This window comes from Rhinatrema bivittatum, chromosome 4, assembly GCF_901001135.1.
Source record: "Rhinatrema bivittatum chromosome 4, aRhiBiv1.1, whole genome shotgun sequence".
NCBI classification, from domain to species: domain Eukaryota; kingdom Metazoa; phylum Chordata; class Amphibia; order Gymnophiona; family Rhinatrematidae; genus Rhinatrema; species Rhinatrema bivittatum.
In genome coordinates, this window is record NC_042618.1 from 426,061,488 (window position 1) to 426,083,738 (window position 22,251).

General features: G+C 42.1%; 1 protein-coding gene across 10 annotated transcripts in view; it reads left to right on the plus strand.

Moving 5' to 3' along the window:
* Positions 1-22,251, plus strand: part of TMCC1 (transmembrane and coiled-coil domain family 1) — a 252,711-nt gene that overhangs the window by 109,518 nt on the left and 120,942 nt on the right. The window contains exon 2 of one of the 10 annotated variants that reach the window (XM_029601412.1): positions 20,935-21,080. The exons of the other annotated variants lie outside the window; for them this stretch is intronic. Within the exon in view, the coding sequence (XP_029457272.1) occupies positions 21,075-21,080 (6 nt within the window). The 5' untranslated portion in view covers positions 20,935-21,074. The remainder of the gene's footprint in view (positions 1-20,934; positions 21,081-22,251) is intronic. 10 annotated transcript variants of the gene reach the window in all.

The window sequence follows — 22,251 nt, forward strand, 5'->3', positions numbered from 1 at the left end:
CAGTGGATCCCATCCTCCAGCAGCTGAGAAGAGGAGCAGGACCAGGAGGCCAGCAGTCAAAGGAAAAAATCCTCACTAGAGGGCGCCCATTCTCCTGCCCCTCCACATGTGCTAGCCCTGCGAGTTTTGAATACCATGGGCAGGCACGCGAAGAGCAGCAGCAGAACAGACGTCCCCTTTTGCTCCTGATGGGGAGCCTGCCTATGTGTTGTGTTTGTCTGTGACGGAGGGGAGTGAGAGAGAACCTGTGGGAGTGTGAGCCTGTATATGAGAATAAGCCTGTATGGGTATGTATATATGGAAGTGGGATCAGGAGCCTGTATGTATGGGAATATGAAAGTGTGTGTGAGAGCGCATAAAAGTGTGTGTCTGTGAGGGGGAATGGGAGATAAGCATGTGAGAGCCTGTGTATGAGCATGTGAGAATGAGAACCTGTGTGTGAAGGAGGAAGGAAAGAAGATAGAAGAAACAGAATAAAAGACATAAGGAGAGAGAGACTAGGACCAACAGATTAGAAAAGTAAGATCAGACAACAAAGGTAAAGTCATTTTGCCTTTTCAGTGATTTGGAAAATGCCATCTTTGGGGATGTGTTTTTCTTATATTTGTATTTTGCTTTTTCTTCAGTATTCTAGAGTTCACAAGAGTCCGATTTTCTCTGGCTTTCCATTTCAGTTTTGTCTGCATGTTTGTTTCTAATTTGTAGTTCCTTATTCTGTATTAGGTTAGGGTCTGTCTGTGTTGTCCATGAGTGACAAAGATGCAGTATTTTGGCTAGCGTGTACTTTCTCTGTAGGGATTTGTAGCAGTCTGGTTTGTTCTGTTTGACAAGAAGGTGGTGTATTAGTATTCTGGGGCCTGGTATAATGTTTGCCTCGTTGCCTTTTCATAGAAAAGGTTGTTGCTTTTTGTCTTGAGAGTTACTGCTGTTAAGGTATGGTAAGGTTCTAGGTATTATTATTATTATTTATTTTTTTTTTTGCGGGGCTTCATGTTACTTCACAAATGTGAAGGGAATTTGGTTTGCTGTCACTGAGGTGATACCAGAATTTGAATTTTTTTTGTATGTCCTAGTTCTGTTCTGCACTTACAAAACTTTTTATGATTATTGCAGTTTTATTGTAGTTATGATATTCTCTGCATTTTTTGAAAAAGGATTCATAAAATATTTGTGAGTGGATTTGATGTTTCTGTTAAGTGTTCTTGGTTTACTTTTTATATTTAACACTTTTTTTATACTGACCTTCATAGTAATAACCATATCGGATCGGTTTACATTTAACAAGGGTATAACTGTAGCGTAACTAAAGAAAATTAAACAAAAGAAATTAATAAGGCAAAGTTACTTTCAACAAGGATAAGGAACTTGGAAGCTTATGTAGCTGGAAGGAAGTAAAGGTGGTAATAATTAAATACAATAGAGGATACGGTTAGAGCTTAAAAGTGCTTTAACCTAGAGGTGCCATAGTCCATCATTCATGAAGATCAAAGGCCATCGTCCAAGTAAGAGAAGGGCAACTAGTGATTGTCTGGGGGATCCCCGATATATAGATTAATAAGGCATTTTTAATGTTGGTAAATACTTGAAGTGATAGAATTAAAATATTTTAAAATGTCATTCAGGATGCATTATAGCTATTGCAGACTACTATGAAATCCATTGTAGGGTGCCTGCAAATGCATTATTTATTGATAAGAGTACAACTAGTAGGGCCTAGATCTGATGTCTACGCTCACCCATGTTAACCTTGGGCCCCTCCAAAAATTCAGTTCTGGCTATGCCACTGGTCCCTAAGAATGTACAAAGTGACGGCAAAACCAATCTCATCTGCCTGTTTCTGAAACAATAGTACAGAGTTTACATGATCTAGTGTTAAAGGAGACAGAAAAATAAAAATACTATTATTCACCTTTATGTGCTAAATATGTAAACCATGATCTGCCCTGGACTTGAACTTTCTATGGGTTATAAGGAAGCACGGCTTCCTGTGGTTAACCTGGGTCTGCTGTATCACCAAGGGAAGAACAACCAAGGCAAAAAAACCAAGTCCAAAAGAGTGCATCTAGGTGCTGCCCTCATGGACTGTACAGTTGTACACACAAGTTAAGGCACTCCTAGTCAAATTGTTTCAGAGAATTTCTAAGTGAACAGAAGCAGACACAACTACATTGTATGAAGTTAACACATATTTCTGCCATATTTAATGCAAAATTACTATGTGCTAATTTTAGTAAACTGAAAATAGGAATATGGCATGTGCAAAAGTTTAGACACCCTTCCAGTTGATTCATTACTTTTTTTTTTTTTTTTAATTGTTCATAAGGCCTAAAACATTCATTGACTCATTAGGTCTTCAGTTGGTCAGGTGAAGGCAGTCCTACGGTTTAATAATTGCTGATTGTTCAGCCTACTTTCAACAACCATGGGCTCCTCTAAGCAGCTTGTCTGAGCATTTGAAAATGAGGATGGTTCACTCTTACAAAGCAGGGGAAGGCTATAAAATGCTCTGCAAGTGCTTCCAGCTAGCGAGTTCAACTGTCAGAAGTATTGGTACGAAATGAAAGTTAAATGGAATGGTTGAGGTCAAGGCAAGATCTGGAAGACCAAAAAAGATCTGATAGAACTTCCTGAAAACTGGTCAGATTTGAAAAAAAAGAACCCACAAATCACTGTAAATAAAGAACATGCTGAAAAGTTTAGCAGCTACTGGAGTAACTGTCCACATATTCATAATACAACGTTGCTTACAGGACAATGGTCTATATGGGAGGGTTGTTAGAAGGCAACCTTTTCTACAACCTCATCACAAAAAGTTAACTAAATTGTGCAAACAAAACCTTGCTCCAAAAATATTAAGGCATATCAATGTGCTTTAAAATGATGGAACTAAAATTGAATTGTTCAGCTATAAGCACACCATACATTTTGGATAAAAAGAGAGTGAAGCATGTGAAAAAAGAATGGGGATTGATCTAATATGCTTTGGTGTTGTGTGACAGCCAGTGACACAGGGAATACTGTGCAGGTGGCAGGAAGAATAGATTTAACTAAATATCACTGTATGTTAGAAGCTAATGTCCCACAGTCAATGAAGCAATTGAAACTAAGAGGTTGGCTATCTCAATAAGAAAATTCAAAACATCTCAGAATTAACCATGAAAGATGAAGGTTTTGGAATGGCTGCCGCAGTCCCCAGACTTGAATATTATTGGAAATCTGTGGGGAGATCCCAGACATGCCAGTGCACGCAAGGAGACCTAGGAATATTTTTGAGCTACAAGAGTTTTGCAAGAGTGAGAAAATTCCAAAAGCAAGACTAGAGTTCCTTAGGTGGCTAATGGAAATGTTTAAAGTTGTTTTGTCAGCCAAAGGAAATGCTGCAAAATACTGACTGAAAGGGTGCACACATTTTGTATGTGCCATATTCACTGTTTTATTTTGAATCTGTAAAAACTGTAAATAAATAATTGTGCCTTTAAAATTTGCAGAAAGATGTTGTAACTTTGTGCCATGTAAAAGTTGTCGGCTTCTGTCCAATTAAGATTCACTGAAGCATACAGTTTGAGCTGGGTGCCTAAACATTTGCACACAACTGTAATCCTTCAAGAAAATCACAACAAACATTTGAGGAAGGCTTCAGGACCCAGTAGAAGTTGTGTGGGAGACCCCACCAGTGATATGTACTGGCTAGCTTAAGAGCATGCTTACACTGATTCCATTCCACTCAAGATTATTGCAAAGATTGGGCTAGGCCTAAGAAGCACAGTTAGCCATGAATGCTCATGGTGCCAAAGGCCCACTTAGGAAAGGTTGAATTAACTTAGCTAGAAGCCCAAAAGACTGGGGCCAGGAAAAAGAGCCCTAAAACTTCTCATCTATCAATGTTTAATACTCTTGCTTTTACGGTATGCCATCTCACACAGCAAGGTGCAGTGTGCTTTGGATTCTGGAGAAGCCAGCGTCCTGGAGGTTGGTATGAGGATTTCCAAATGTGCAAAGTTTCAGCCCAGAGTACAGCAGACAAAAATTGATTTTACAAACCTCAAAATATTTAAATTAATTTAGGTTTAATTTTTCTTTTTTAAATCACATGGTCATCCTAAAAAAAAAGATTAAAACAATCAGCATTTAATACAAAATATATAATGGCCCAAAGATAGAATCTACTAAAGTTTTTTATTAAGCTTCATAACAGCCATTTAATCACACTAACGATTGATTGACTTGCCTAAACTGTGTGCACAAAGCACTATTATTTCTTTAAGCAGAAAATTAAGTAGAATATTACAGTGAAAATGGTTATAATTTAGAGTTTAATACTATATAGGTTTCTTATAGAAGCTCCTAAAGACATGGTCTCTCCTTGTTGGAGGAGTTCCTCAACTTTCTCTACCTGCATCCTGAGGCTAGTCTTGGGAGCTCGGGACTCTTGTCCCCAATGTTGTATTTTCTAATCTGTGGAAGAGATAAGCATTAATATTGTCATTGAATGGGATTCAGTTTATTATTTTTTTAAATATTCTGCATTTTGGCACTTCAAAGCAGACTGTTCAGGTACTGTAGTAATTTCCCTATCCGCAGAAGGCTTACAGTCTAACAGGCCGATACAGTGAAGTTCGCGGGAGAGCGGGCGAGTGCCCGCTCTCCCGGCTTGCGCACAGGCCAGTGTCCTGTGCGCGTGATACAGTAAAACAAAATATTTAAATTAGGGCCCGCAGTAAAAAGTCACTAGGGACACTAGCGCGGCCCTAGCACCTCTTTTTGGACAGGAGCAGTGGCTGTCAGCGGGTTTGACAGCAGACGCTCAATTTTGCCGGTGTCGGTTCTTGAGTCCGCTGACAGCCATGGGTTCGGAAACTGGACGCCGGCAAAATTGAGCGTCCGGTTTTCAAGCCGTGGGCCCATTTTAAATTTTTTTTTATTTTTAACTTTTGGGACCTCTGACTTAATATCGCCATGATATTAAGTCGGAGGGTGCACAGAAAAGCAGTGACCTGAGGGCCCGGATGGACGTCCGAGGTCATGGAGTGCGTTCATGCGCCTTCGCTGCTTGAGCGCCCAAATTGGACGTGCGTTCATGCACCTTCGCCGGCGGGGCTGCTGGAAGCCGCTTTCGCCGCCGGCTGCCCCCGGGAGGCAGGGGAGCCGCGGTGGGCGCCTCGGGAGGAGGGGAGAGAGGACTGGGGCTGCTGGAAGCATGCAGTAAGTTTACTTTTGTTACAATTTCTATTTGCTTTAATAACATGTCGAGTCGATTTTCGCCCTGCGCCTTGCTTTGGGAGGGGAGGAGAGAGGACTGGCAATCCCCGATGCCCGAGCGTAGGAGAACCAGGCCAAACCATGTTACTCGCTTGCTCCAACCCACCCACTTATTTGACCGGAGCCTGCCTATTGCTGTCACATCCCTCTAACGCCAGGGTCAGGGTAGGCGGTAAATTAGCGGGTTAAAGACGCGGCAAAACAGTTCGTTAAAAAGGCGATAATCGGGCCGCACGTTACTGTATGGGAGGGAATAGCTAATCCGATCGATCGTTTACATATCATATACATGCTGCGGGCGGAAAGGGATACGCGTCGATTTAAAGAAGCGGTAAGGATTGGTAAAAACAGATAGTGAATCACGGGTTAGGCTTACGCGGCCAAATTGTGGGTAGAAAGCGGGTTAGAAACAGGGTAACCGCGGCCACGCTTTACTGCAGGGGTCGGGAACCCATGGCTCGCAAGCCAGATATGGCTCTTTTCAGGGCTGCATCTGGCTCGCAGACAGTCGCCACACTTTCCCGCTGACCCAGCTGCTCCCCGGTCCTCCTCCGCTCGGGCTTAAAATGCTGTCAGCCCGGGCGGAACGCGGCAGGACAGCTGGAGTCAGCGGCACCAGCGTGCTCTCTTCTTCCCGCCCCCCCGCGGCCCGGAAGAGGAAGTGGAGCGTATCGGGTGCCTGCGCGGCAAGAAGAGGCCACGCTAGTGCGCTCGGCATCGGCCCGAAGAAAAGAAGACTGCAGCGCGGCTCGGAGGAAAATGAAGAGCTTCAACCACGGCCGATGGGACTCCGCCTCCGCGAGGGCTGAAAATGAAGAGGTTAGCGTTCGGCGGCCGATGGGACTCCGCCTCCGCGAGGGCTGAAAATGAAGAGGTTAGCGTTGGGAGGAGGCTGCTGCTGCCGCGAGTTCCTGGGGTGGGGGTGAGAGAGTGCCCCAGGAACTCGCGGCAGCAGCAGCCTCCTCCCAACGCTAACCTCTTCATTTTCAGCCCTCGCGGAGGCGGAGTCCCATCGGTCGCGGTTGAAGCTCTTCATTTTCCTCCGAGCCGCGCTGCAGTCTTCTTTTCTACGGGCCGATGCCGAGCGCACTAGCGTGGCCTCTTCTTGCCGCGCAGGCACCCGATACTCTCCACTTCCTCTTCCGGGCCGCGGGGGGCCTGTGTGTGTGTGTGTGTGAGATTGCATGTATGTGAATGATTGAGAGCCTGTACATGTGAAAGAGACACCGCCCAATTCATTAAACCCCTCTCTAATTGATTCAACGAACTATGATTAAGTATGTGCTACGACTAAGAATGCCTTTTGACCACCGATGTATGCCTTGTGCTCTTATGACTACTGATGCCATGTATATATGTATATAGTTTTATATATGTTTATATTTACAGTTTTCAATATTTATTGATCTATTAATTTGCATCGCCTAATCCCCCTGTTATTCTGTACTATTATTTCGGTTTTATGTAAGGGCGCCGCCCAAAAGTTTTTGTTCTTTGTGAACCGATACGATGTGCGAACGGATATCGGTATATAAGAGACCATAAATAAATAAATAAATGTCTGTGATTGAGAGCCTGCCTGTGAGAGAGAGAGAGCATGAATGTAAGTTTACCATTGGGAACCTGTATGTGTAAGTTTGTGATTGAAAACCTGTTTGTGTGAAAGAGTATGTGTGTATGATTGAGATCCTTTGTGTGTGAGAGAAATCATGTGTATGTATGATTAAGAGCCTGTGTGTATAAGTAAGAGAGAGATCATGTGTGTCTGTGTGTGATTGAGAGCTGGTTTAGGTGATGGAGCATGTGAGTATGTGATTGAGAGCCTGTGTTCAAATGAGAGAGAGAGACCATGTGTGTCTGTGTGTGATTGAGAGCTGATTTAGGTGAGGGAGCATGTAAGCATGTGAATGAGAGTCTGTGTGAGAGAAAGACAGCATGTATTTATGTGATTGAAAGCCTGTGTGTGTGTGTGTGTGTGTGTGTAAGCGTGAAAAGATAGACAGCATGTGTGTAAATGTGTAATTAAGAGCCTATATAAGTGAGAGAGAAAAAACATGTGTATATGTGAGTACTAAGAGCATGTGTGTATAGGTGTGTCATTGAGAGCCAGTGTGAGAGAGAGCGCTGGTATGTGACTGAGAGAGGAGAAAGTTCCAAGCAAACCACCCGACCTCCTGCTAATTCAGAACAATCTCAGGACACCTGGATATCAAACGTTCCCAGGTATGCAGAGCAAAAAAATGTTTGTATCCTTATTATTTTTCATTACTGGGTCTTTGTGTCTGCTGTTTTGAAATATTTTGTTGGTATCTGGAAATGTTTTATATGAGTTTTTAATTATTGGATATTCCACTCATCAGCTGTTTCGAAATATGTTCTTTTTGTTAGTACAGTTTTACTGCTGATGATTTTATATTTCTTGATTTGTTTTATAAGGATGGGTGATGTTTCTTTTTTCCTTTGTTACACTGCATACAGTGTATGCTTCTTGTTATGCGTTTTGGTCTCTTTATTCTATGTTAGGTGAGGGTCAGCACGTGATTCAGGTGAGGTATTCTGCTGGCGTGTAGTTTCTGTGTAGGACTCTATAGCAGCCTGACTTGGTCCGTTTTCCTAATAGGAGATGTATTGGTGTCTTAAGGCCTGGTGTAATATTTTCAGAGCCTTATTGTACTTTAAAAGTGTGATCTTACATAAAATGCACACATTTACTTGTATTTAGTTTTAAACATATTGTATGGCTCTCATGGAATTACATTTTAAAATATGTGGCGTTTATGGCTCTCTCAGCCAAAAAGGTTCCTGACCCCTGCTTTACTGTATCGGCCTGTAAGTTAGGGACCCCCCAGACACAGGCCTGGGCTCTGATTCAGGACCTCTTCCAGCAGGCAACCTGCATCAAGGATCTCCCCCCTGCCACCATCCCCGATCTCATTCACACACACTCCTTACATATGGCCACCCTGCTACCTATGCCCACTCACCCATCTCTCCCCCTCAGCCAACAACTCTCCCACCTACTCACTAACACACCCTCCTACTCTTCTGATCCTCCACCCACCTATTAACCCAGCCTACAATATGCCTGTATGCTTATCTGTCTGGTAAAATGAGGCCTCCGTTAACTGGCAAGGCATAAAGAAGGGGCTGTACTACAGGAAAGGCAAATCTATGGGGGTTCTCTAAGCTGCCTACAGGGGGATAAGTGAGTGGATGGATTGGGGGGGGGGGGGGGTAGATGAATGGGGATGGAGGGCTTAGTGAGTGGAGATGTGTAGGAGGATTTTTGGTCTCTGCAGAGTCTCTTATGGGGGGGATGAGGGGTTCCAAGTTACTAGAGACCCTCCAGTTTTGTTTTTCAGTGGTTAGAGGTGCGAGTTCAGTGTAGTTTCCACAGCTAGCCATTGCAGTTCAAAGTTAACTATATTCCCATTTTAACATACTTTTTTTTAAAATTTACTTCTGATTTAGTACAGTATTTTAACTGTTGTGCACTATGCATCTTATTTGCTTATTTTGAAGTAGTCATTTTCCACAGTAATTAAAAAAAAAAAAACTGAGCTAAATATTTTTGTTAGATTTTGAAGATAAGTAGAATAGCTTTATTCTAACTTATCTTCAGTTTAATGAACAGCAAAAAAAAACAAAAAACATGATGGTAGAAAAAGTCCATATGCCCTAAATAGTCTGTCCATCCACTCAATTTAGCTTTAGTTCTCATCACTTCCTTAGAGATCTGTATTTATGCCATGCTTTATTGAATTCAGATACTCATTTTATCTCTACCACCTCCAATGGAAGGTGGTTTCACACATCCACCACACTCTCAGGCCGCACATTTTACTTTAAGAAATTAGCGCCTACCCAAAGGTAAGCGCTAGTTTCTGCTGGCACCGGGAAAGTGCACAGAAAAGCAGTAAAAACTGCTTTTCTGTGCACCCTCCAACTTAATATCATGGCGATATTAAGTCGGAGGTCCCGAAGAGTGAAAAAAAAAAAATTTAAATGGGCTGGCGGCTGTCGGGCCGAAAACCGGACATTCAGTTTTGCCGGCGTCCGGTTTCCGAGCCCATGGCTGTGAGCGGGCTCAAGAACCAAAATTGAGCGTTGGCTGTCAAACCCGCTGACAGCCGCCGCTCTGGGTCAAAAGGAGGCGCTAGGGACGCGCTAGTGTCCCTAGCGCCTCCTTTTGCCCATTTCTACCGCACCACCTAATTTAAATACAGAATCGCGCGCACAGGCAAGTGGCCTGTGCGCGCGATTCTGGGAGAGCAGGTATTTGTCCGCTCTCCCGTGGACTTTACTGAATCGGCCCATCTGTAAAGAAATATTTCCTAAGATTACCCCCTTTTACCTTCAGCCCATGACCCCTTGTTGTAGAGCCTACTTTCTGCTGACAGAGGGTTGCCTCCTGTGCATGGAAACCTTGAGATATTTAAATGTCTATATCATAGCTAAACTCCATGTCTGCCCTCGGAAGCTGACAACCTGAATAGCTAAAACACAACCCAGATGTGTATTATCCCTTTCTGGAAACTATACATAACTACTGCATATGAACATCTGATAGAGGCAGAGTGATGGTGTTATGTGCTTTTTTTTTTTTTTTTTGTATTTTAACCTTTCCATCCTGAACATCAGCTGTGCTGAAGCAAGAAACTGTTTGATATTTTCCACTGCATTTTCAAGGTCAGCTTATGTCAAGATCTGTGCACTGCCCTCCTAATAGGCTCCAGGATGTCTGTGTTCTATTTCAGGGTTTAAGTTGCTGGGAACAAGCCCTGTAAAAGGGACAGAATATAGCTTTTTATGAAACTTTTACCTATGGAACTTTGAGATTCTCTGCAATCGCATCTGAGAATTTCAGCCTAGTGAGCATTGTTGGGGTTTCCTTTTTCATATTACTCGGTGACTTTTCAGGTCACATCTGCTGAGGTTGCTTGATATAATAGTTTTACACACCATTACTAGAAAGCAGTGTCCTCCCTGGAGTAAAGGGTACACATCCTTCATGGTGTAGTCACTCGGTAACTAGAAAGCAAACTGATTCCATCCTGAATGTCTTGCCTTTGAGATCCAGTGCTGGTTTAAAAAATAAATAAATAAATAAAAGTTATGCCTTTGGCATTCAAACTTGTCAAAAGCAGAAAGATGAGAATTGTTTGCTAAGCCTGAGCAGCACAACAGACCATAAACTTCAGAGATGTCCTACCCTGGCAAACCTGAAGAATCAGAATTCTCTTGAGAGCAAAAAACTCAGAAAGAAGAAACAAAAGCTTCCAGCTTGGAATGTGGTTATCAAATATTTGCCTGTGGGAGCCACAGAGATGGCAGTGGAACGTGGGCATGATGGGAGCAGAATTTGCTTTTGAAACGTTTCTTGCAAATATAAGATGCTGCCTGCCAGGGCCTTGGAGGCACTGAGTTGACTATGCTAGCAGCAGCAGAGAGGGATAAAGGACGAGAGGCCATTAACTGGGGAAGAATACAGAGTGGGCGACTGGATTTATTTTTTATTTTGGGGCCTTGCAGTTTCCTCCTCCTTCGTACTTCCAGCTCACAAACCCAGGACTGGGATCTGGTGCTATGAAGATTCCTTTGCAGCTAATGGGATTTTTTTTTCCCCCCCGTAATTTATATCCCTTTCTAACTTGCTTTTAATCATTGCAGTGACTATCCTCCGTCACATACTGGGGGCTCTTCCTGGGACCCTGCAATCATGAGCCCTAAATCTGGGTGTGGCCATTGCAGAATAACCCTGACCCCGTACCCGCAGGGACTATGAACACTCTGTCTCTGCAGAATCCCCAGCTGACCCGAGGAGTGGAAGAACCCAGGTTCCCTGAACATGGCACTGAGCCATGAGCTGGCCTGGCAAGAGTGCATGTAACCGTCATCCATGCATTGTGATTCTGGTTTTGCTGGGAGTGTGGGGGACAATTTTAACTCAATCTCAAGAGGTTTCTGCCCCAGAAAACAGAAGATGCTGAGTATCTGTGCTGAATGTTACACTGCCCATGGCAGAGCTGGGGCTTTGGAGCCTGTAAAGGCTCGTGCTCTAAACATGGTGATCCAGGCATTTCATTTCTGGGGACAATTTCTTTTTTTTTTTTTTTATATTATAAAGTAGCGTGGTTGCTGACTTACGAAGTTTGGGTTTTTATTTGCTGATGGGGAAGGAAGCCTTTGTCCCTATGAAATCATAAGTTGGTTTTTTTTTTAAGCATCTGATCATTTTAATGTCAAATATATTATGTTCTTGGATAGTTCTGAATCTTAGTATCCTGATAAGGTCTGGTCCTGAAAAATATCCCCTGCCCCCACATCACAAAGAAGAACAAAGTATCTGTCTCTCTAGGTTTATTCTTATCTTTAATTTCCTGTCTCACCCATATAGCTTCTCGCTTCACGTTTTTCTGCTCTGAATACTAGAGGAGCATGGATGGAGTCTCCTTGTTATCTTCCTTCCTTCCTGCCTTCTCCTCCCTCCTTACTGTTGTGTTGTAATGTGTGATTCACTACTGTGTTCAAACATCATCCTCTGCTTTTACCTGCTCATTCTGTTTGTCTTTTTTTTTTCTCCGAGACCTAGATAAGAAATGTATTCTTAATCCAATAAAAAGCTAACGTCTTATATTTTGTGTGGCTTTCTAAAATTTATTTTAACCAAATCTCTGGCACTTTGGAAAATACACTGGCGGAGCTTCTTTTCATGGGTAAGAATACAAATGTCTGAAAACCCATATGTCATCTCAGTACCAAACCAAAAAAAAAAAAAAAAAGGAGCAAGTATAGGCAAATCTTTATCCCTATAGAGAAATCATTTATGACAGAAGAGTGATGGCTGTGGTACCTGCTATCTGTGGGAATTTGGTAACCGGGCTGGTGTTTTTCAGGATGGTGGCCCTTAAAGGTCTGTTTTTGGTTTGGTTTTTTTTATTATTATTTTGTGGAAAGAGAGCTTTTGTGTTGCCTGTTTGTTCTGACTTTAGGCCCATATATGACTAGTTGTCTGTGGGGAAAACTATTTTTGTTACATTGTTCCTCCAGAGTGAGAATCAAACATGAAGTTGGGCCTGTGTGCCTTCTGATAAGTGTCTTCACGTACTTACGGCTTTGACATTAGGCGCCTGCTTGGAGAAGCACGGGCTCCGGGCAGCACGCTCCATTTCTTAGTGTGAAGTAGGGTCTGTAAGGAAGTCAGGCCCAGCAGCTGTGTCCTGCGATTCACAAGAAGCCGAGAGAACAGAAAATGTGCCCTGTGTGCCTCTGAAACGCAGGAAGCTCCAGGGCGCTTGGGGTTCCTTATTAGCAGTTCATTTTTAGCCTCAGGCAAACACATGAAGTATTGTTAGTTCCATTTTCTTTGTTTGGTTCTGCTTCCATTGAACAATGCTTTTTTAGGCCCCTAAACGTCTCCGGCACTTTTAATATGATGCCTGTTTTCAAGGTGTGGGGTTGTAGGTAACGTACACTGAGAAGGGTCTTTTGTTCCTGTCTGCTGGATGAGGAGGTAAATCAGGTGGAACGGATTGATACAGGTGCCAGTGTGTGGCCTGCCTGTGCTGCTTCCTAATGCTCCCACTCTCTCTCTCTAAATAAGCAAATCTGCTCTTGCTGACACACTTTTCCACTGCCACCCTTGGATGCTTTCCGAGTTTATAATTAACTTAGGGTTAATGTTTCAGCAAATATACTCCAGCCTTTCTTTCTTTTATTTTCTTTGTCAAACTGATTTGAACTAATATGTACTCTAATCTCCTGAAATGTTTAATAGATTATGGGAGTTCATGGGTTTCCAGAATAGAAGAGGCCTTTGTTTTCCATTATTTTTATGAAAGGTTAAACATTCCATGTTCCCAAAGCAGTCCCCTTGAGAAGCAGAAGAACAGGATTGGCAGAAACAAAGGAGCCAGCTTTGAGGAGGTAGATGCACTTAGGGTTAGAAATACCATCTTATGACAGGGAAGAAGAGTATAGCAGTGGGGGTTTTCCATCATCCACCTGACCAGTTGATGAAACAGATTGTGAAATGCTAACAGATTAGACAAGCCACTAAACATGGAAACACAATAATACTGGGATATTTCAGTTGCCTTAATACAGACTGGGTGATTGTCTCATTGGGGCTTTTCAGGGAGGTTAATTTTCTAGACACCATAAATGACTGCTTCATAGAGCCAACCGATCCTAGAACCAAAAAGAGGGGTTTGGGGGGGGGGGGGGGGCACACTATTTTAGATCTCGTTCTCAATGGAATGCAGGATCTGGTGTAAGAGTAACAGTGGTGGAGGCACTTGACAACACTGATCATAATGCAATCAAATTTGAAATAGTCACTTTAGGGAAAATAAATAAAACTAGTACAGTAGCATACAATCGTGTGCAAATGTTTAGGCATCCCTGGTCAAATTTGTATCTTTCAATGAATCTGTAAGTGATCAGAAGATGACATAACCTGCAAATAAGTGGTTTTCAGCCAGTGTGTCATGAAGCACCGGGGGAGGTATGTTGCAGGCCTGGCTGAGTTCATTCACCCTCTCTCTGCAGAGAGCCTGGCGGGACGCGGCTAAGATTTCCTCTGCCCGGGCAGGACCCAGCAAACTCCTCCATCCAGGCTTAAACATGCCAACAGCCCAAGCAGGACGCAGCAAAAATCTTCCTCCACTCGGGTGGGACGCATGATAGAGCTCCTCCTATTCCTTCCAGGCGGGATTCCTAATACGCTGGGGGGGGGGGGGGGGGGGGAGAATTCAACCAGAACATGGCAAATATTGTTTTTTCACTGCTGGGCCTCCGGATGGAGAACAGCAGTGTCCTGCCAGGTCCAGCAGAAAAAGGCAACTGTCCAGTGGTTTTCACTCCTGCCATCTTGGGGAAAAAAGGTGAGGTGTACTGTATTCTGAGTCGAGTAGCTTTGGTTTTGCTGCTAATTTGGTTGTAAGTGAGGTCAAGTTAAACTTATGTTAAGTACTTTTCCTAGGAGATTGGTATAGATAATCAGATCTAACTAGCCCCGTTTGAGATATATGGTGTTAGAATGAGAAGGAAGACGTCATCCACCAGTAAGTATCTTACAGATATGTATTTATAAGAGGCTTTGTTCTGGGTTCTTTGTGCTAACAGACAAATTGGTCTTTGTTTATTAGAATAGTGAAGTGTATTAATACCGTCGGACAGCCTTCAGTGAAGATACTTTGAGCAGATTAGTCGCTTTTCTTTGAAATTCTTCCATCCTAAGAAGTGCAGTTAATGGTAATATACGGTAATAGAATCTGTAGCAGTATGTGTGGGGCCAATTAGATATACTGTTTGGTTTGTGTTTAGTTTAAGCAATAATTGTTATAGTTTAGATAATTATATTTGGATGATAATGTTGATATTTGGTTGTTTTTTGCAGAAATTTCTTATATAGTTTGGTAGTATTTGATATATGAAAGGGGATTAATAGTGAAGTAATAGGATAGTAGTTACTCACTTCAGGGCACTCTAATGTGGTTTTTTGTTTTTCATTTGGATCTGGATAACTATATACACAGTTATAATTTGCTCTTGTGTGTTATAAATGTATATTTTTAGCTAGTATGTAATTCTTTGCCCCCTGATGAAGATGGTTATTAACCATCAAAACTAGGGTCCTAGTTGGGGTTTTGTGGTGCTAGTTTTTAGTCATAGGGTGGGTTTTTATAAGAGGTTTGATTTTTAAGGTGTAAAAGTTGTAAAAAATTCTAATGTGACATGGTTTTTGTTTGTTTGAACTGCTCTACCCCTACTGGCTTGGAAATGCTCCAAAATTTAAAACATCAGCAGGGGATAGACAAAAACTGCACTTTCCAACTCAGCAGAGGCAGATAGTTACTGCTGTGCCAGGTAGTGATGCCTTCTGTCCTTTGTGGGGTCTCTGACCTTATCTCTCCCACCAGAAAGTGATAGCATGTTGTGAGGAAGAAAAACTGCTGGATTGATCAACCACTGTTGTCTATCAGATCCTTCCCCCAGCATCTGAGAATGCAGAGCAGGTAGAAGCTATACCTAAAGGGCCCCCTCCCCCCCCCTATACCTGTGAAGGCAGAAGAGGGGTAAGGTGGGTCCATTGGGCCCCACTCCCCACCTCTGAAGAGGCAAAGCAGGTGGAAGCCGGGTAGCAGAAAAAGGAGTAAGGAGCATCATCTGACCCCATTCCTGACATTTGAGGATGCAGAGCAGGTGGAAGGTGGTCTAGAGTGCCTCCCCTACACCCATGGAGGCAAAGAACATCTGGCAGACCATACCACCTCTGAAGAGGCAGATAGCAGATAGATCCCTTCATATCCTCCCACCCCTGAAGAAGCAAACCGCAATGCTGGTCCAATTCCTTCCCAGCCCTGGTGGAGGCAGGGAAAAGTGAGAGTGGCGTGTCTAAATTCCAACTCTGAAGATGGCAACAGGCAACCAGTGGTGTGGCGACTTTCAGTTTTTCTCACCCCTCCCAAGATGGAGGAAAGTGGCCTAACTTAGGGGCTATGACAGAGGATCGTGAAGACAGAGCTTCAGCAAGCACTGCTACTTCTAGTGTGTGCTACTGGCCTGCAAGGGAGAGGAGTAGGAGAGTTGCTGGAGGGAGTAAGTAAAAGTGTTCAGTTTCTTTTTCTTGATTGACTGCCATTTTAATTATTGGTTGTTATGAGATGTCAGTTATGAAACATTTTATTGGTGTTTTGGAGAGTGTTTAATTTTTATAACTTTTTAATTTCTTGGATGTTATATTCATCAGCTGTCTTGAAACATTTATTCTGTTTTAGTATAGTTTTACAATTATTGATTTATATTTCTTGATTTTGTTTGTTTTTATGAGGAATGGTAATGTTTCTATTTTTCATTGTTTCATTGCATATGGGGGGTCTGTCTTCCTGTGGTTTCCAGTTCAGTTTTTGTCTGCAAATTTCTATTTATATTTTATGGTCTCTTTATTCTATATTTGAGGATCTGTCTGTTCTACATGTGTGACTGTACTTTCTGTGTAGGGATCTATAGCAACCTGGCTTGCTTTCCTATTAAGAAGGTATATTGGTGTTTTAGGGCCAGATGTAATATTTGCAGTGTTGTCTTTCCATAGGTAGGGTTGTTACTGTTGGAGTGTATGTTTGGAATGAAGCAATTTTGCTTTCTCAAGGCTAGCAATTATCTTCTCAATCCCACCAGTCTCTCTGTCTCCCTCTTTCTCTTACAGTCTCCTTTCCCAGCCCCATCCGTTACTCACCCCTCTCTGTCCCCCACCCTAATCCACCTGCACCAGCAGGGGCAGTGTTGGGATTTACACATTTTATTCTATAAAGAATGTGTGTAAATTAACCAACATAAATTACAATCTGCAAAGAGGAGGGCTAGCCTTGTGCTATAGGTAGGGCTATTACTGATTGAGTCCTTGGAGTTAGTGCTACTATGGTTTGGCAGGTTTGCTATACATGTGCTAGTGCCCTGTTGAAAAGATTAGCTGCCACTGGAGTAGTTTTCCACAGGTTCACAATACAGCATTGCTTACACCACTATGATTTGCATGGGAGAGTTGTCAAAAGGAGACCTTTATTTATTAAATGTATATACCTCATTTCAATGTTGCTAGGCAGTTTACAAAAGGAACATACATAATCATTTTCAATAAAGCTTACAAACAGGTTAAAACATTAAACATATTAAAACATAGTATCAGTAACATAAAAATAAAAACCATACAACCCATACAAACATAACTTTAACAAGAGAGTAAAATGGTAATAGTCATGCTGCCCTCTGCTTAAAACACCATAATAAATTCATTGCCATAAAATATCAGTCCCTCTACTTACAGAACTAGGAGAGCAAAGTTTAAAAAAAAAAAAAGGGAACACATTACTCTAGTAAAAAGTTAGCTGAAATAAGTTCACCTTTATCAACTTGCAAAATATAATAATGCATCTTCATCTTTGATTTCTTTTGAGTGTGCATTCCATAAAAGAGGGCCTTGTGGATAAAATATTCTTTCTACAACCTACTCACAAATTATACAAAACAAAACCTTTTTTTTTTTCTTTTTTAACAAATTGCTTTGGACTAATGGAACTAAACTTGAACTGTTTGGCCACAGTCACACAAGATACATTTGGAGAAAAATTGGTAAAGCATGTGAAAAAAAAAACACCTTAAAAACCATTAAGCATGGGGTGGATCCATTGTGCTTTGGAGTGGCAGCCTTGGCACAGGATACCATTTTGCAGGTAGAAGGAAGAATGGGTTCAACTGAATATCAATATAAGACTTGCCATACTGGGTCAGACCAAAGGTCCATCAAGCCCAGTATCCAACAGGCCAATCCAGGTCTATCAAGCCCAGTATCCAACAGGCCAATCCAGGTCACATTACCTAGCAGAATCCCAAGGGATAAGAAATAGCTTTCTGCAACCAAAACTTAATAATGGTTAATGGACTTTTCCTCCAGGAACTTGTCCAAACCTTTTTAGCTTTCATTTGCACACATGCATCAACCCGCGCCCATGGATGTGGCTATTTTATACCTTGCGCATGTATATGTGCACATGTTATAAAATAGCCTGGCTGCGTGCACGTGTGCCAAATTGGATGGGCATGCAAATCCCGCTTCTACCACATTAGTTGGGGAATTTTAAAAGTGGCATGCATCAATTCCATTCCCAGTTTTACCAGTTTGTACACCAGTTCACCCAGTTAACAGCTAGGCCCTCCAACCCCCACCCCCCTGGTTTCATAGCCTACCCTCAATTACCCTAGACCCTTTAAATCCCTCAGAAATGGTTCAATTCTTTTATTTTTGACTTACACATCATCCATAGTAGAAGTAATGTTACGTGGCAGGGGACCTCTGGGCATGTAGGTATTTATGTGTGCGGTTTTTTTTAATTTTATTTATACTTTATTAAATTTTCATTAAATTTTTTAACAAAAATTACAGGCAATTGAAAACGTTACATCTTACATAAAAAAAAAAAATCCATAACTACTTCCAAAATCCATAATTGGGGGAAGTTCAAATAAACATATTTATTTACAAATATGGTAAAAGGAAATTAATCACCGAGAAAGAGAAGAGGGTATTATTACATTCTTTATTGGTCATCTCTTCATCTCCTCCTGTGCTCTTATCAACCAAAAAAGTTTCTAAATGAAGCGGATCAGAAAAGCTATATCTTTTCTCCTGAAAAGTTACATAACACAAACAGGAATATTTAAGAAAAAATGTGCCCCTAGGGCAACTAATCTACTTTTCAGAGACAGGAAATGTTTCCTTCTGGCTCTGGAGACATCTAGAAACATATACACTTTTTGTCCACAAAAATTCACATCGCTAAACTGAAAATAATTTTTAAATATTTTCTCTGTTTCAAGTTGGAAAGAAACAAATAATGTTTCTATTCTCAATTATATCAACTGATTCAAGAAACGGTTACCCCAGTACTTGATATTTCAACAGCTTGCCCATTTTGAGTCTCAATTTTTTCTCATTTCTTTTAGGAAAATAGAAAATTTTTGAAATTAGCAATAAATCCTTTTCATTATATGAAAGGATCTTCTTCAAATACTTTTTTAAACATTTCCACTGCAGAGAGTAAACGGCTTTGTGGGAAATTCACTACCCGTAGATTTTTTATTCTAATCATATTTTCTATTTCCTTATGGATAATTAAACTATCCTTTTTATGAGTTCCTCAGTTTCCTGTAACAACTGCACTTTCGATGTCAAGGTACCAAAATCTTTCTCTATACTAGAAAACGTCTTAACTTGTTCATCAATCAATAACTTGTTTTTATTAACAGTAGATGTTAATGATGTGTTCATTTGCGAAACATTTTTGTCTACTTTTGATAAAATTTTCCATAAATCTATAAGGGTTACCTTGTCTGGTAGGTTGCTAGGCATTACTCCTTGCCTATCCATAACCCCACTTTCAATTTCACTTCCCATAAGCGACACTAGGTTAGTTGTTACCTGACCAGTCCTTGGGTCAGGGCTGTCTTTCCCAACAGCACCCCCCCACACACACTTGCTGGTAAATTTTCTAATGTCTGTTTACCTTCATTTAATGATTTCATCAAAGGTTGTGGAGGGGACGATGGCCCATCACCGGGACTCAAGGAGGCAGCAAATGATGCCCCCACGCCATCCTCATTTGGCGTTTCCACCAGCCGTAGTACATGATCGTCCATAGGGCCCTTATACCCTACTGGTGAGGAAGCAAAAATCTTAGCTTTCCTTTTTCTCCCCATCCCTCAAGGGAGATAGGTAAAAGCCAGTATTTGAGACCCAAAACAATGTCCAGTCCACCAGTCTTCACCGGCCTAAGCCGCGCGCCCCTTTGGCAGGCGCGGCTTAGGCGGTGCGCCACGCTGCCTTGAGATTTAAACTGGCAGTGTGTCGCTCCTGAGAAACTTCACCAGCTCACCACCCAATCAGCTCCAGCTGGGTAGGCAGAATCTGCAGGGTTTTTTTCGCTAGCTGTGCTGTTGCTATGGGTGCTAGACAGCCCTTCTCTCCTCTTTCTCCAGCTTCCCCCTGTGCCTGCACTTTTTGTGCAAGCTCTGAAACACGCACACATGCCCACGCCCCACCTCTTTTTGGAAATTTTTGAGATATGCGCGCCGTGGCATTTATGCGTGTATCTGGGCGCTTTTTAAAATACGGTCGACTCGTGCTAGCCCGACTTATTCATACATCCCCCTATTGATGTGCACCCTGGGCTTTTAAAATTCTCCTTATATTTTTCAGCACATCCTCTGGCAAAAAAATTCCAGAGCTTAATTATGCATTGAGTAAAATATTTTCTCTTATTAATTTTAAATGTATCACCTAGTAACTTCATTGTATGTCCCCTAGTCTTTGTACTCTTTGAAAGGTCAAACAAATTAACATTTACTTCTACTATACTCATTATTTTATATACCTCTTATCATATCTTCCCTCAGCTATCTCTTCTCCGGGCTGAACAGTCTTAAACATTTTAGCCTTTCCTCATGTTGCAACTCCTTTATCGTTTTGGTTTTCTGTATCTTTTCTATTTCTGCTATATCTTAAGATGTGGTGACCAGTAATACATACAATATTCACTATGAGTCTGCATCAAGGAGCGATAGAAGTGTTGATATTCTCTGTTTTATTCTCCTTTCCTGATAATTCCTAGCATTCAATTTCTTTCTTGGCTGCTGCTGCATACTGAGCAGAAGATTTCAACATATTATGGTTAGATCCTTTTTCTGAATGGTGATTCCTTATGTGGAACCTTGCATTGTGTAGCTATAATTTGGGTTATTCTTCCCTAAGTGCATCACTTTGCGCTTGTTCACATTAAATTTCATTTGGCATTTGCATGCCCAGTCTCCTAGTTTTGCAAGGTCCTTTTGCAATTATCGCAATCTATGTAGTAGATTTTGCAATTATCGCAATCTATGTAGTAGATTGGTGAGGCAAGACTTCCCTTGGCTAAATCCATGTTGGCTTTGTTCCAGTAAAGTATGCCTATCAGCAGTTTTGTTCTTTGATAACTTCTACCATTTTGTATTTTCCTGGTTCACCCCTTGATACCTTTTTAAAATTTGGCATTATATTGGCAACCCTTAGTCTTCGGGTACTATAAATGATTTTAATAATTTGCAATTTACCAATAGCAGGTCCATAATCTCATTTTTCAGTTTTTTCAGCACTCTGGGATGATCCTTGAAGTTATGTCTGTCAGTGAAGATACTGAAGCTGAAAAGAGGTTGGATATTTCAGAAAGACAATCCAAAATGTTCCTCAGAATCATCAATGAAATACTTAAGGAAAAAAAAAGATGAAGGTGGGCTCTCTCTCTCTCTCTCTCTCTCTCTCTCTCTCTCTCTCTGATTTCCTGTTTTTTCTTCAGTTTCTTCTAAATACTAATGCCCCACACCAAGTGTAAAGCCAAGCTAAGGGAGAGCACCGCTAACTCTCCCTTACTGGATTCTCACCAACCCTGGATTGAAGCTTTCTTCACTGAAACGCCAGCCGTGAGCCCGGGTTTGATAGCCGTTGCTGGGACAGATGGTGGGCGAACGCCGTCCCTGCTGACTGCAGTCATCTCTTACCCTCGGTGCGCCGACCACGCCAACTCCTCCTCTCCATGATTTGCAGCTGCCGTTGCATCTTTCTTCAGCTCCTCAGGAGGTTAATTGGGGAGCTCAGAGCCAGATTCTAGTGGCTGCAGAGGAAACTGGGAGTTTCACCAGTGTTGCACAGAGGGCAGTCAAGTGGACCTTAGATACCTTATGCTGTTATATGCTGGAATAGCAGTTCAAACTTTTAATGGGCCACCAATCTCTCCTATGGATGAATAGGAGCAAGGAGTCCAACGCGAGGGCAATGAGGTGGTTCCTTGGCCCTACAGCTCTTCAGCTACAAGAGCAGACATAGAGCAGGAAGGGAGAATGCCAATGCAGATTTCCTGCCAAGAGAGGTGTCCCTTGTATAGGCAGATGCTCATCCCAGCAAGTTTGAGCTGAGGGGGAGGATATGTGAGGGAGTGTACAGAAAATTCCCACAGACTACCTTAAAGAACCAACTGTCTCGCCCAGTCCTCCTTAAGATTGAGACCCACAGGGAATTCTGGGTGAAAGGAGGAGCCCTTCACCAGAGTATAAGACCTCGTAGTCTAGAAGGATTAAACAGGCCCCAAGGAGCAGATACCTACCATATGAGAAGACCTGCTACGTTTAAGGTTTGAGAGTGACAGTAAGTTAAAGATCTGCTTTGTTTAGCTTTGGGATTTGCCTGAAGTAAAGATAGTGGCCTACATTTGTTTTGCTTTGCACTGCGCTGTTAATTGTGAGAGACCTGAACTCCAAGGTGAGCTGCCTGCTTCATTTGTTTTGCTGTGCACTTTCTCAAGTTCACTGTAAATAAACTGCACTCATGGAATAGCCAGAGTCTGCCTCCTTTTTTCTCTGGCAGTTCCCAAGCCTCTACCGCTTGTTACCACACACCCCATTTCA